This window comes from Salvia hispanica, chromosome 5 (genome assembly GCF_029641045.1).
Source record: "Salvia hispanica isolate PSC_SH4W2 chromosome 5, Shi_PSC_v1, whole genome shotgun sequence".
Lineage (NCBI taxonomy): Eukaryota > Viridiplantae > Streptophyta > Magnoliopsida > Lamiales > Lamiaceae > Salvia > Salvia hispanica.
In genome coordinates, this window is record NC_142696.1 from 14,405,211 (window position 1) to 14,419,059 (window position 13,849).

The window sequence follows — 13,849 nt, forward strand, 5'->3', positions numbered from 1 at the left end:
AACGGCTTGACCGCTAAACTAAAGCCTTCATGAAAGGATCTGCCAGGTTGTTTTCTGACTCAATCTTGACCACTTGTATGTCTCCTCTCTGCACTATATCTCTAATGTTAGATACTTCCTCTCTATGTGCTTGCTCGCTTTATGAGCACGTGGTTTCCTCGAATTCGCCACAGCACTAGAATTGTCACAATACAACCTCTTTTGCAGCCTGCGGGGAGTGCGGGGTTTCAGAGATGGAAGTGCAGCCACCTCCCGAAGCCAATGATTATGACCCTCGGAGCATTGAGGGGGGAAACGGAGATCAAGTCACCAAATGCCAAGGAGGAACTTCTGCCTCCATGGGTACCAACTCACCTTGTTAATTATGTCTTTCAATTTCTTGTTTTGGAACGTTAGGGGAACTGCGAACGCAAACGTACTTAAACGATTAATTAAAAATTACAATGTTGGTTTTCTTGCAATAATGGAACCCCTCACACTACCTAATCCGGAACGTTACTCCAAGTCATTGGGGCTGGTCTTCAAAGGCTCTAACTCCAACGGGAAGATCTGGGTTTTTGTGGAAGACGGGGCTGATTTCGACGTTGAGGATGATTCGGAGCAGGTTCTTCACGGCCGGCTCTCATCTCCTTGGCTAGCTACTCAAATTGCCATCTCGGCCGTCTATGCTAAGTGTTCTAGGCCGGAGAGATACGCTTTGTGGGATAAAATGAGGGAACTTGCTAGCACCTTGGATGGTTGTCCGTGGATGATCGGGGGAGATTTCAATACCATCCTATCCCCGGGGGATCGGGTTGGTACCGACACCAATCGGCAAGCAGAGATGGCTGACTTGGCGGAAACCATCGAAGACTGTAGACTTCTGGACCCGGGGTTCGACGGTGCAGCCTTCACTTGGGCAAAGAACGGGTTGTTTGAGAGGCTTGACAGGATTTTGGTGAGTGAGACGTGGACTAGTTCTTTTGAGGCCACTCGGGTGACAAATTTGCCTCGGGTGTCTTCGGACCATGGGCCGATCCTCGCCCTGTGCAAACTTGCCAACACCACGACCACGGGGAGGGCTTTCCAATTTCAAAATATGTGGACAAGACATGAAGGTTTTTTGGGGCTGGTTCGGGAGGTGTGGGTGCAACCCACGGGGGCTGGTGGCCTTCTTAGTCTCCAAATTAAACTTGCAAGAGTTAAAAGGGCCCTCAAGGAGTGGAATAGAGAGGTCTTTGGGAACATCCATGCAAACGTTAAGAATATGGAGGTGGAAATTGCGGCGGCTCAAGCTAACTATGAAGCGGATCCCTCGGCCGCCAATAGGGCTATAATCAACAAATCTATTGCCACCTGCATACTTCTTCTCAAGATGGAGGAAGATTTCTGGAGACAAAAAGCAACTATGAGATGGCTTGCGGAGGGGGATAAAAATACGAAATTCTGTCAAAGTTGGGTGAAGCAGAAGAGAGTCCGCCTTCGCATCCATAAAATCTAGGCGAATGGACGGGAACTCACAGATGACTTGGAGATTAAAAGCTCTGTAGTAGAATTTTTCAAAGACCTCCTCGCTCCCGATGCCCCGGCCCTTGCCGAAATGGATCCAGATCTGATCCGGCCACTTCCCCACTCGACTCGGCTTGAAACTCTTTCCGATCCTCCTGATGCGGATGAAGTGAAGAGTGCGGTTTTTGATATTTCGGGGGATAGTACACCCGGTCCGGATGGGTTCCCGGCCACTTTCTATCAAACTTGTTGGAGCACCATTGGTGCGGACGTTATTGAGGCAGTCCAGCAATTCTTCAACGGGGCTTTTCTTCCCCATAGCATTACGGCGACGAGCATTGTTCTTATCCCTAAGAAAGCCACGCCGGAAACTTGGGCCGATTACCACCCTATCAGCCTTTGCAACGTGATCAACAAAGTCATTACGAAGATCCTCACGGCAAGAATCACCCCCCTCCTTCCCTTGGTCACTTCACCTAACCAAAGTGGCTTTGTGAAAGGTCGACTCCTCCATGATAACGTCCTCCTTGCTCAGGAGATGTTCCATGAACTCCATCGATGCTCTCCAGCCCCTAATGTGGCCATTAAAATTGACATGGCTAAGGCATACGATCGAGTTCAATGGCCATTCTTGCTGCAAGTTCTTAGGAGCATGGGCTTTTCGGAGGCTTGGCTGTCCCTTGTTGAACGGTGCATAGGATCATGTTGGTTCTCGGTACTCATTAATGGAGCCCCGTCAGGCTTCTTCAAATCTACGTGGGGGCTTAGACACGGTGATCCGATTTCTCCCGCCCTCTTTGTGATTGCAGCGGAATATCTCTCGAAAGCCCTAGACAAGCTTATTCTGGGCAAGAGGGAGATGACATTCAAGGCGGCTCGGCTTTGCATGGAAATCAGCCATCTTGCATACGCTGATGATATTATCAATTTCACACAGGCGGCAACACCCTCTCTTCGTCTACTTAGGAATTGCCTTGCCAACTATGAGGCGGTCTCCGGTCAGCAGATTAGCCTTGCCAAGAGTAATTTCTTCATCACGGAGGAGCACGCAGGCTGGACTAACTCTATTCAGCTTGAAGGCGGATTCTCACCGGGCTCCTTTCCCTTCCTCTACTTGGGCGTCCCTATCTACCGTGGGGCTAAGCGCACAGAGATGTTCATGTTCCTCCGAAAAAAGATTGCCAATAGGATTTCTGGTTGGGCCCACCGACACCTTTCCTTTGTGGGAAGGCTCACGATCATCAAGAGCACCCTCAAAGCGGTCCCGATCCACATCTTTCAAGCTATCGAGCCAACGGTCAGCGCTCTCAATCAACTCGACCAGCTCATGGCTCGCTTCTTTTGGGGTTCAACAAATGACATGAAAAGGACTCATTGGATTAGCTGGGATCAAATCTCCCTTCCAACTGCTGAGGGAGGGCTTGGCGTAAGGAGTTCAAAGAGGTACTTCGAGCCTTTACTATCAAACTGTGGTGGAGATTTCGAGAACAAAACTCCCTTTGGGCTAAATACATGCTGGCCAAATATTGCCATAATTTGTCGCCCATCATGCTCGGAGCCTCGAGCCGTGCTAGCCCAACTTGGAGGAGAATACATAGAGCCCAACCCTATGTGCAACCGCACATCCGGTGGCTTGTTGGGAAAGGTAATGTCTATTTTTGGGATGATATTTGGATTGGCAACACTACCTTGAGAGAACTATGCCTTGATGAGAGGGGTAGCCCTCGGACTCTTGTATCGGAGTTTATTAGGAGTGAAGGAGGTTGGGATGTGGCCAAACTTCAGCAGCTCAATGAACAGGCTGGTCTTCCTCAACATATCATTGCAAAGATACGGGATACCCCAATCATCACGGGGGAGCCAGACATCCCAAGATGGTCGCTATCTCGGCTCGGTGATTTCTCGATTTCCTCCACCTAGGATACTATCCGCTCACAGAGGCCGATCATTCCTAGCCTTGACGATATTTGGAAGGCTGGACTCACCTCTTCCATCGCCATTTTTGTTTGGAGACTTCTATCGAACCGTATCCCAGTTGATACCAAGCTCCAATGGCACAAGATCGAGTTGGCATCTAAGTGCCTTTGCTGCCCACTTAGGCCCGGCATGGAGTCCCTTCAACATCTCTTCATCCAAGGCTTCGGGGCCTCTAGAGTGTGGAGAGAGTTCGATGGCTTCTCCCCACCGCTCCGTGTCAATGACACTATCCCAGATAGGCTCAAAGTGTGGCCCCTCAGAACGCAGCAAGCAAGTAAGAAACACCTTAGCCGTCTCATGCCATACCTCATTTTTTGGTTCATTTGAGCAGAATGAAATAGGAGCCGGCATCATGAGACACTGTTTAAGGCGTCCAATGTGATCTGGCAAGTGCAAATGTATGTCCGAAACAGCTTCGCTAATGGACACCTTAAAGCGAAGCACTAGTCGCATGTCAAGCTTGGGGTGTGTCGGCCAAGCCTCGCTGAGGAAAGGCGGCCCATACCGCGGGCTATGGCTGTGAAATGGTACCCCCCGGACCAACCGTGGCTCAAACTTAATACGGATGGCGCCTTTTCGGAATCCACGGGGAGAGCCGGGGGTGGAGGGATTATTCGAGACCACTTGGGGAGATTGATCGCAGCGTTCACCACCCCGCTCGACGCTCAATCAGCCTTGGAGGCCGAACTCTTGGCCATTCGTCATGGGTTGTTATTGGCTAGGGAGTTCGCCAAACCAATTTGGGTTGAATCGGATGTTGCCCAAGCAATCAGCCTTGCCAAGGGTTCAGGCTGGGGGCCAGCCCATTCACGCTGAGCCATGGCACACTTGGCCTTGCATAGAAGACATGGAGATTACCGCATTTCCTTCATCCACCGGGAAGGGAACAAAGCTGCTGACCTTCTAGCCAAAATGGGCCTGGAAATCGAGGAACAGACACGATTTGACAACCAAACAGCCCCAAGATTGCTCAAAGCCATTGTGAGAATGGAAGAGATGGGAGTTCCAAATATCGAGTGTGCGACGAGGATCCCGGCGGGGAATCGAGGCCTTGTTGATTGACACTCGGTTATTGTTCTTTTGCGACCGCCTTAGAGTAGGTAGGTGTCGAGCCTCATTTGACTCGTCCCCCGCATACTTTTGTGGTGGTAATGCCCCTGTCTTTTATTTTTGTAGATTTTGGTTTGTGATGTGTAGCCTTTCGGCTAATCGTCTTGTATCTCTCGGCACGTCACTTTTGGGCGTGGCCAAGTATTGTACCACTTTGCGTTGTGATATATAGGGATGAGGGACCCACGAACCCTCCACCGTCAGGTGTTTAATAAAAAAAAACGCCTCTTTTGCAGCCTCCGAAGCGGCCGCATTTTCGGCTTCCATGGTAGATTCTGCAATGCATTTCTGCTTTACACTCTTCCAAATTACAGCTCCACCTCCTAAGGTAAACACATATCCGGAAGTTGATTTTCTCGAATCTACATCAGCTTGAAAGTCTGAATCTGTATATCCTAAAGGACAAAGCTCAGATGTATTGTAAACTAGTACATAGTCCTTAGTCCGATTAAGGTACTTGAATATGTTCTTTACGACAGTCCAATGTCCTGGCCTGGATTTGATTGATATCTTGCTACCATGCCAACAACAAAGCAAATATCAGGTCTAGTACAAAGCATAGCATACATGAGACTACCAACAGCCGAGGCATATGGTATCCTTCTCATCTTTGCTATCTCAGATGCTGTCTTTGGACACATCTCTTGAGATAAATGGATGTCGTGTCTAAAAGGTAAGAAACCTTTCTTGGCATCTTGCATGCTAAAGCGTCTAAGTACTGTATCGATGTAAGATTCTTGGAATAAGTACAACATTTTCTTTGCACGGTTGCGAAGAACCTTGATAACGAGAATGTGTCCCGCATCAACCATATCTTTCATCTCGAACTGGCTGGACAACCAAATTCGTACTGATGACAACATCTTTTTATTTTTTCCAATTAGAAGAATGTCATCTACATATAAAACTAAGAACACAACATTTTCTTTTTCAACCTTCTTGTACACGCAATTTTCATTAGGGCACTTTTCATGGAAATGCGTGTTTCTTTCATTATGTATACATTTGATAGTTATATGTTGGTTTTAGTTAATGAACACCATTAAGAGTGAATATCTACATATTTAGGTAGTTCTTTTATTACTGACTAGATTCCTAGTTTAATCTATCCGTCATGATTTTGTTCACTGTAAGTCTCATTTCTCGTGGAGGGCATTTCTTTTAGCGGTTAGAACTTTGGGCCTAGTAATCTTGTGACAAAGTGTATGAACAACTTATGTACGTTGTACTTGTTGTTATATGTGTTATATGTGTATACTCTCAATGTATATGTTGTATTTTCATAATATTGTTCCTTTCCTTTTTGGTTATGGTAATTAGTTTTTAATGCCACGGGTCTGATCCAGCTGAACAAAGTGGGGACTTATCAAGACCTGTGGACATCCCAACATTTAGTCAGTACTAAATTAATAATTGTCTATAATCAACACCACTATCCAAACTAATTGGCTATTTTTCCTTTAACCCAGTATCCCTTAATAGTTAATAGATGTGTTCACTTTCTACTGAATTACTAATTTCACTATCCAAACTGGTTTGCTTTCCAAACCGAACTTGCATCTACCAAAAAATTGTGCCTGGATATTTCAGAAGTTTGTTGAAGATTTTTTTTTAAACACCTTTACGGTGGAGGGTTCGTGGGTCCCTCATCCCTTTATATCATAACTCAAGGGGTACAATGCTTGGCCACGCCCAAAAGTGACGTGCCAAAGGAAGGGAAAACAACCAGCCCTACAATACTTGGCCACGACCAAAAGTGCCGTGCCGGGAAGAAACATGACAATCCATCCTATCAAGCTATCTAAAGGACAAAACAAAAGCTATACAATCGTGAGATTTCCAAGGAAAAATCACCATAAGAGTAAACGGGGGACAAGCTATAGTAGCTCGACACCTACCTACTCTAAGGCGACTGCGAGGGAGCAGCAGCCGATTGTCAACACCATGGTTCGAAGCTTAACCGTGGTCCTCATCACACACACGAATCTTAGGTACTCCCATTTCTTCCAATCGAACGATAGCTTTTAGTAATCTTGGGGCTGTTTGGGCATTGAAGCGAGTGAATTCCTCAAGCTCCAATCCCATTTTGGCTAGAAGATCCGCGACTCTATTCCCTTCCCGGTGGATGAAGGAAATGCGATAATCTCCATGTCTCATATGCAAGGCCAGGTGGGCCATGGCTCGGCGAACGTGGGCTGGGCCCCAGCTTTTTTTTTATTTTTTGAAAAACACCTAACGGTGGAGGGTTCGTGGGTCCCTCATCCCTATATATCTCAACTGAAGTTGGTACAATACATGGCTACGTCCAAAAGTAACGTACCGGAAAGAACAAGATAGTCATCCCTATTTCGACAGAGTATCACGGTATCACCTCCATACTTCGAGGAATACCATTCTACTCTAATCACGAACGCAAAAGCCATCTAGAGCCAAACATAAGGTCTAAACTACTGATTGAAACGGAAGTTGGGCAATCCTAATTGATCCATCCTAACCATGGATAAGACCATGCGCGAAGCCGTCTCTTGCTCAAAGACCTCAAAAGTTTCTGTCATGCATCCTTGTTGAGCCAAAAGGATTGCCGCCTTGTTACCTTCCTTGGGGGTGTGGGAGATTTTAGCACCCATTGATTTTAAAGCATTTTTGATCCGAGTGATCCAATGTCGATTATCAGCAGCCCCATGCTTCTCCGCGTTCAGCAAACTTGCAATCTCGGGTTCCCCAACTTCAATCCAGATATTCGACCCCCTCCCCATCGCCATGTCGATGCCGATATACACAGCTTGGAGAGCTGCCTCCATTCGGGACCTGGCTGTGATATTTGTTTTGAAGCCACACACCAGGTTACCACCATGATCTCGGAGAGTGCCACCAGCCCCTGCTCCCTCTGCACTCCAAGCACCATAGGTGTTAAGCTTCAGCCAATTACTTTCGGGAGGGATCCAGCTGACCATCCTGATTCGATCCCGCGGACACTCCCTCCACTTTGAGAAATTCAATCCAATGTTGACTTCACAACCAGTCCATTGTTTTTGTCCAAGTTTTCCAGATGAGATAAGGTGCTGCAGGTATTGTTTGGTTCGGTCGAACACGGTCCTTGCTGTGAAGACCGTTCCTCTGTGAATGTGATTGTTACGTTCCAACCACAGAAGCCATAGAACCACGCTCGGTATGACGGTACAGACATGATATTTTTCCGTTTTGCACAACCGGTTGTGCCAAAATTTGATTCTCCCCTCTATAGTGACGGCTCCATTCCACCTAGGGAGGTTTGGGAACCATGTAACATCCTAAAAATAGGCTTAGATGAAACTCGAAAATCCGATAAAAAAATGGATACTTTAGGATTTCTCCATGATCAATTCAATTTTGTAAATGATAATAATTAGATAGAGAGAGCATTACTAGATGTTAAAATGAATTAGTATATGACCTGTGGCACAAAGAATGCTAAGAGATTTAAATTAGAATAAGAAAATCATCGGTTTAGCATTTCTTTTTGACGATTTATTAGAAATGACCAAGGATATCTATTCATTAAAGTCATGCCATTTGTACACTTAATATACCATAAAATAAATAATTAAAGCCTATCCTAAACACCCCATTGTCGGTGCACATAGAGGAGAAGCCTCTCTAGTTTTCATGTTTTCTCTAGAATCTTCACCCCCAAAAATATATCAAGTCACTGTCAAATTACAGAGAGGGGGGAGGAAGACATCTTTGAATGAAAATAATAAAAGGAGGAGGAATATTGCAATTTATCTTCCCCTGTGAACCGTCGTCGCCTCTTCCCGTTGGTGCCGCAGTGACGCATCACTGTTGCCGTTTGTCGCCTCAGCTCCAATCTCAACAACATCACATTCTCTTGTTCTTCCACTTCTTGATACTCACCTTCAGTTTTACAATTAAATGTAAGCATTTTATCATTCTGTAATTAATAGTTTCATATGTTGAAAGTGAATAATTAAGTAGGAAACAAATGGAATTCTTGATGGGTGGGTAGGAAAGTGCCGACTATTCTCTTTATTGGACTTAGTGCTTTGGTTTTAATTCTTGTTTGGTAATGAGATTCATTTCTCATGATTTAACTAAGCATGTGTTAATGTGTTATAAAATAAAATGAAATTTGACGGTGGATGGAGGCGAAGGACAGTAGGTAGGTAGTAATATTTTGATAAATTTGTAGAAAAGGTTGTCCTTAACCAAAGGATACTATAAATTTTGATATATTATTCAAGTTCTGCTATTGATATTTTGGCATAGTTTTGGTCTAAACGACCTGAGAAAATGTTTTTAACTGGCTGCGGTTTAACATATCTAAATTATGATATTATTATTATTTTTTCGGTTGGAATATATGGGGTGTTACAAACCAAGCCGAGACCCAATACCAGACTTGTCTTGCCACATCGCCCTGTATGAAAAGGTGCTCTCATTTCCACGTCCGGGGATCGACAACATCTACATTTTGAGGCGATGCTAATTTTTCTCCATTGTAACTTTGCATCCACCGGAATTCGGTTGGCAAGGAGCCTCCATAGAAAGATGGAAATAGAGGGGAGGAGACAATCATTCCAAACCAGCTTGAGGACTTCTACTGGCTGGTGCCGCCGTCTACATATTTCCCAGGCAGAGCTAGTTGAGAAGTTACCATGTGGTGATTCAGTCCAGCGTAGGATATATTTGCCCCTAACATCAATTGGGGTATCAACGATATCTGCGATTTTTACCAGAGGGACTCCGAGCGGTTCAAGTACACCTCTTATTAGGCTTTCGTTCCATTCCCCATTCCTCCAAAATTCCTTAACTTTCTTGTGTGGTAATCTCATTCCTAGGTTGCACAGCTCACTAATCGGTTTGTCTCCCCACCAAACATCCTCTCAAAAATGGATTTCTCCATTCCCTAGAATCCACCTGATACGACTATGTGTCTTACTTGCTGCCCTCGCCATCCTTTTCCATGTGGTACTTTGCGTCTTTGAGAATGGTGTCAATGAAGGGGCGCAATTCCGGCAATATTTCTGGAGCATAAATTTTACCCAAAGTGAATCTTGCTCCCTGAAACGGATCCAAAGCTTCATCCCGAAGGCTTCAACCATCTCTTCAAACTTACATATTCCAAGTCCTCATCCGTGGGGTAGCAAATTTGGTCCCAACTAATCCAATGTGTGGCTTTTTTCTCATTCGTTGTACCCCAGAAAAACCTCGCAAGGAGTCCCTCCAACTGTTTTAGCGCCTCCTTTGTCGGTTCAAGAACTAATAAGCGTTAGCCTGCCTCCGAAGGAAAGATACCTGTGTGACCACGAGTGAATGCGCGATGAGATCTTCTTCTTCCCTTTGAAGATAGGAACACCAAGATAGGTGAATGGGAAGGACCCCCGGCGGAAGCCGCCGCTCGCCTCAATATTCGAGGCCCAACTTGCATGCTTCTCGTCAATGTAGAACTGACTTTTTTCCTTATTAATCCTCTGGCCTGATGCTGCAGCATAGTGATTCAAACATTCGATGAGTTCCTGGATCGACTCTTGCTTTGCTTGTGTGAAGACAATGATATCATCTGCATAAGCAAGATGCGACACTTCCATCCCGTGCCTCGTGGTAGCATACCTCATCTCCCGTCTCCCAAGGATCAGAGAGTCTAGACTCCTTGATAAATATTCTGCCGCTATGACAAAAAGAGAGGGTGAAAGCAGATCACCTTGTCGGAGGCCTCTAGACGATTTGAAGAAACCTGCCGCAGCCCCATTAACCAAAACCGAGAACCAGCAAGAGTTGACGTTGCGCTCGATCAGAGAGATCCACTTTTCTTCGAATCCCATTTTGCGTAAAATTTTGATAAAAAATGGCCATTGGACGCGATCATAAGCTTTTGCCATATCCAATTTAATTGCTACATTAGGAGATGGAGAACTATTCGCAAGATCCCGGATAATTTCCTGAGCGAGGAGAACGTTATCACTCAAGAGTCTTCCTTTGACGAATCCACTTTGATTTGGGGCCGTGCGGATAGGGAGCAACGGGGCCAGCCTCTCCGACAGAATTTTGGAGATGATTTTATTAGACACGTTGCAGAGACTTATTGGTCTGAAGTCCGGCCAAGTTTGTGGGTTCTCTCTTTTAGGTAACAGAACAATCATGGTGGCGGTAAAGCTCCTTGGCATGTAAGCTCCATTGAAGAAGTCAGTCACAGCCGCCACCACATCATCGCCAACAATATTCCAGCAAACTTGGTATAAAAGCGATGAGAAACCATCCGGCCCCGGGGTACTATCCGCAGAGATTCCGAAGACCGCCTTCTTCACTTCTTCCTTGGATGGATTATTACACAAATATCCAGACTCCATATTCTCGGGCAGCGAATTGATGATGTCCAGATTCGGTTCTTCAAGTTGTTGGCCGTCCGAGGAAAGCAAGTTTTGGAAAAAAGAGGCTGCTGAAGATCTCATCTCATCCTCATCAGATATCATAACTCCCCCCACTTGAATTTCATGAATACGGGATTTTGATCTTGTCTGACGAACCCATCCTTGAAAAAATTTAGTATTTCGCTCCCCCTCAACCACCCACCGCGCCTCTGCCTTTTGACGCCAAAAATCTTCCTCCATTCTCAACCACAGTAGATATTCGGTTGTCTTCTTGTTGAAATTTTCTCTGTTCTCCGCTGATGCATCTGCTTCGAAGGAATTCTGGGCGTTAACGGCTTCCAATTCTGCCATTTTAAGGCGTACAAAAATGTTACCAAAGACTTCCTTATTCCACCTTTTCAGCCCCTTCTTGACCCGACCAAGTTTGATTTGTAGATTGTTCATCCCATGAAACCCGGTGTCTACATTCCAAAGCATCCTGATTTCATCAAGAAACTTATGATGTCTAGTCCACATAGCTTGAAACCGGAACGAGGATCTCCGAGTGCCAATTGATTCCGCACATCTAATTAGAAGAGGGCCATGATCAGACACGATCCTTGGCAGCACTGTGATCCTTGTTGATGCAAACTGTGTTGACCATCCTTCATTAATGAGAATCCTATCGAGCCTCTGGAAAAGTGCCCCTCTCACCCACGTAAAAACAGGGCCGTCATGTCCCGGATCAATTAGGTTGCAGTCACTAATAACCTCTGCAAAATCCAGCATTTCCAAGGTTTTACTCCTCGACACCTCCGAGGCACCCCCTTTCCGCTCCTTCTCATTCAGGTAAATGTTTAAGTCCCCCCCTACCGCCCATGGCAGCCCTTACATATCTTCCGCGATGTCTCGGAGTGTCTCCCACAAGGGGAATCTGCCCCTTCTTGAGCATTTTCCATATACCACAGAAATAAAGAAAGGGTTTTTGAGCCCTCCAACAGTGCTCTTGACATGAATGAGCTGATCACTATCAACACAACTTTCAATTTTCCACTCTTTCTCTGCAAAAATCCAAAATTTGTTAGACATGTTACCACCTTTGAACTCCAGCCTCGCCAACCTGCAAATCTCAGGCCTCGGGAGGGTTAAAGGTTCAATAATAGCAACGAAGGACAGTTTATAATTTGTAATTAGGTGATTGAGTACGCTCTGGGTCTTAGCATTAGCCATACCCCGCGCATTCCACACTAATATATTACAAGTCATGGATCAGTTATACCAACTTAGGAGCTGACGGCCCCTCTGTCAATGAGTGTGTTCCTGTTTCAACTTCCATCGTATTAGACCCAGTTGCTATATCCGGCGGTTTTAGATTAAGGTGATCTCCTACCACTGTGAAGTTCCTCCCTGTGAAGTTCCTGGACATTATCTTCCACCATATACTCCTCATGTTGGAGATATTGCAACGGATTTTGTTTCACAAAGTGTTGCAACACCCCATCCCCTGTTTCTCTCTGTTGTACCCTGTTTGAGTGACCGTGATTAACACCTTCCTCCGAGGCTGAGCCTGGCCTTCCACCATCACTATCAAGAGTTTTATTCTTCCCCTTCAATGTTCCTATATCAGCTGAACTCGATCTAAGCAGCACCGTCGGGTTCACCTTCCCCTGTTTTCCTTTTTTCCCCTTCCTACCTTGTCTAGTGAAACCTTCCTCGCCCACAAAATCAGCCAAAGTGGACGATTTAGGTCTGGAGGAACTACCTACTTCCATCACATGAGGCTGACCCAGCTCCTTTTCTTTCCCCTGTTTCTGCTGGTTCCTCATCTCATTTTCTCCGCTCCCGTCTTTAGCTGGTGCTGGCCCTTGTAAGTTGTTCTCTACCTTCGAGTGTCTCGGCTTAAACCCTTGGCTGGGCCAACTCTCTAGCCAAGGATACTCCATGATGGATGGCCAAGAGTTCAGCCTCCAAAGCTGAATGTGCCTCAAAAGGGGTAGAGAAGGCGGCGACCATTCTTCCCAAGTGGTCTTGGACAATGCCTCCACCCCCTGCTCTTCTTGTTGATTCTGCAAAGGCACCATCCGTGTTAAGTTTGATCCACGGGTGGTCCGGGGGGTTCCATTTCACCGCCAAAGTGCGCGGAATGGGTCGCCTTCCTTCATCACGGTCTGGGCTGCACACCCCAAGCTTGACATCCTTCCAATGCTTCGGCTTTATACTTCCATTGGCGATGTTGTTTCGGACTCAAGGCTCCTTGTATGAGCGGCGATGAGTTGAAGCAATATTTAGCCATCATGTATCTTGCCCAGAGGGAGTTTTGCTCCCGAAAACGCCACCATAATTTGATAGTGAAGGCTCTTAGTACCTCTTTGAAATTCCGTATTCCAAGCCCTCCTTCGGCAGTTGGGTGGCAAATCTGGTCCCAGCTGATCCAGTGGTCCTTTTCCTCTCATTTGTTGATCCCCAAAAGAACTGGGCCATGAGCCGATCCATTTGGTTAAGCGCACTGATTGTTGGCTCAATAGCTTGGAAGATGTGGATCGGGATCGCCTCGAGGGTACTTTTGATGACGATGGGCCCACCCTGAAATCTTGTTGGCAATCTTTTCCCGAAGGAACATGAACATCTTTGTGCGTTTGACTCCACGATAGGTAGGCACTCCCAAATAGATAACAGGAAAAGAGCCCGGTGAGAAACCTCCTTCCCGCTGAATAGGATTGGACCAGCCCACGTGCGCCTCCGCAATGTAGAAGTTACTTTTGCCGAGGTTAATCTGTTGACCGGATATGGCCTCATATTCGGTGAGGCGAGCTCTAAGTTGGCGCAAAGCGGGTGTGGCCGCTTGCGTGAAGATAATAATGTCATCGGCATAGGCAAGGTGGCTGATCTCCATGCATCGACGAGCCACCTTGAATGACATTTCTCTC

General features: G+C 46.1%; 1 protein-coding gene across 1 annotated transcript; it reads left to right on the forward strand.

The window, feature by feature from the left end:
• The first annotated feature begins 463 nt into the window (after positions 1 to 463).
• Positions 464 to 1,480, forward strand: LOC125189817 (uncharacterized). Its single transcript, XM_048087046.2, has one exon. It carries the CDS (start codon positions 464 to 466, stop codon positions 1,478 to 1,480), a length of 1,017 nt encoding a protein of 338 aa, XP_047943003.2.
• The last annotated feature ends 12,369 nt before the right edge of the window (positions 1,481 to 13,849 follow it).

What these genes read in the sequence shown, in the direction of transcription:
- LOC125189817 (XM_048087046.2), top strand. Translation starts at nt 464, where the DNA reads ATGGAACCCCTCACACTACCTAATCCGGAACGTTACTCCAAGTCATTG.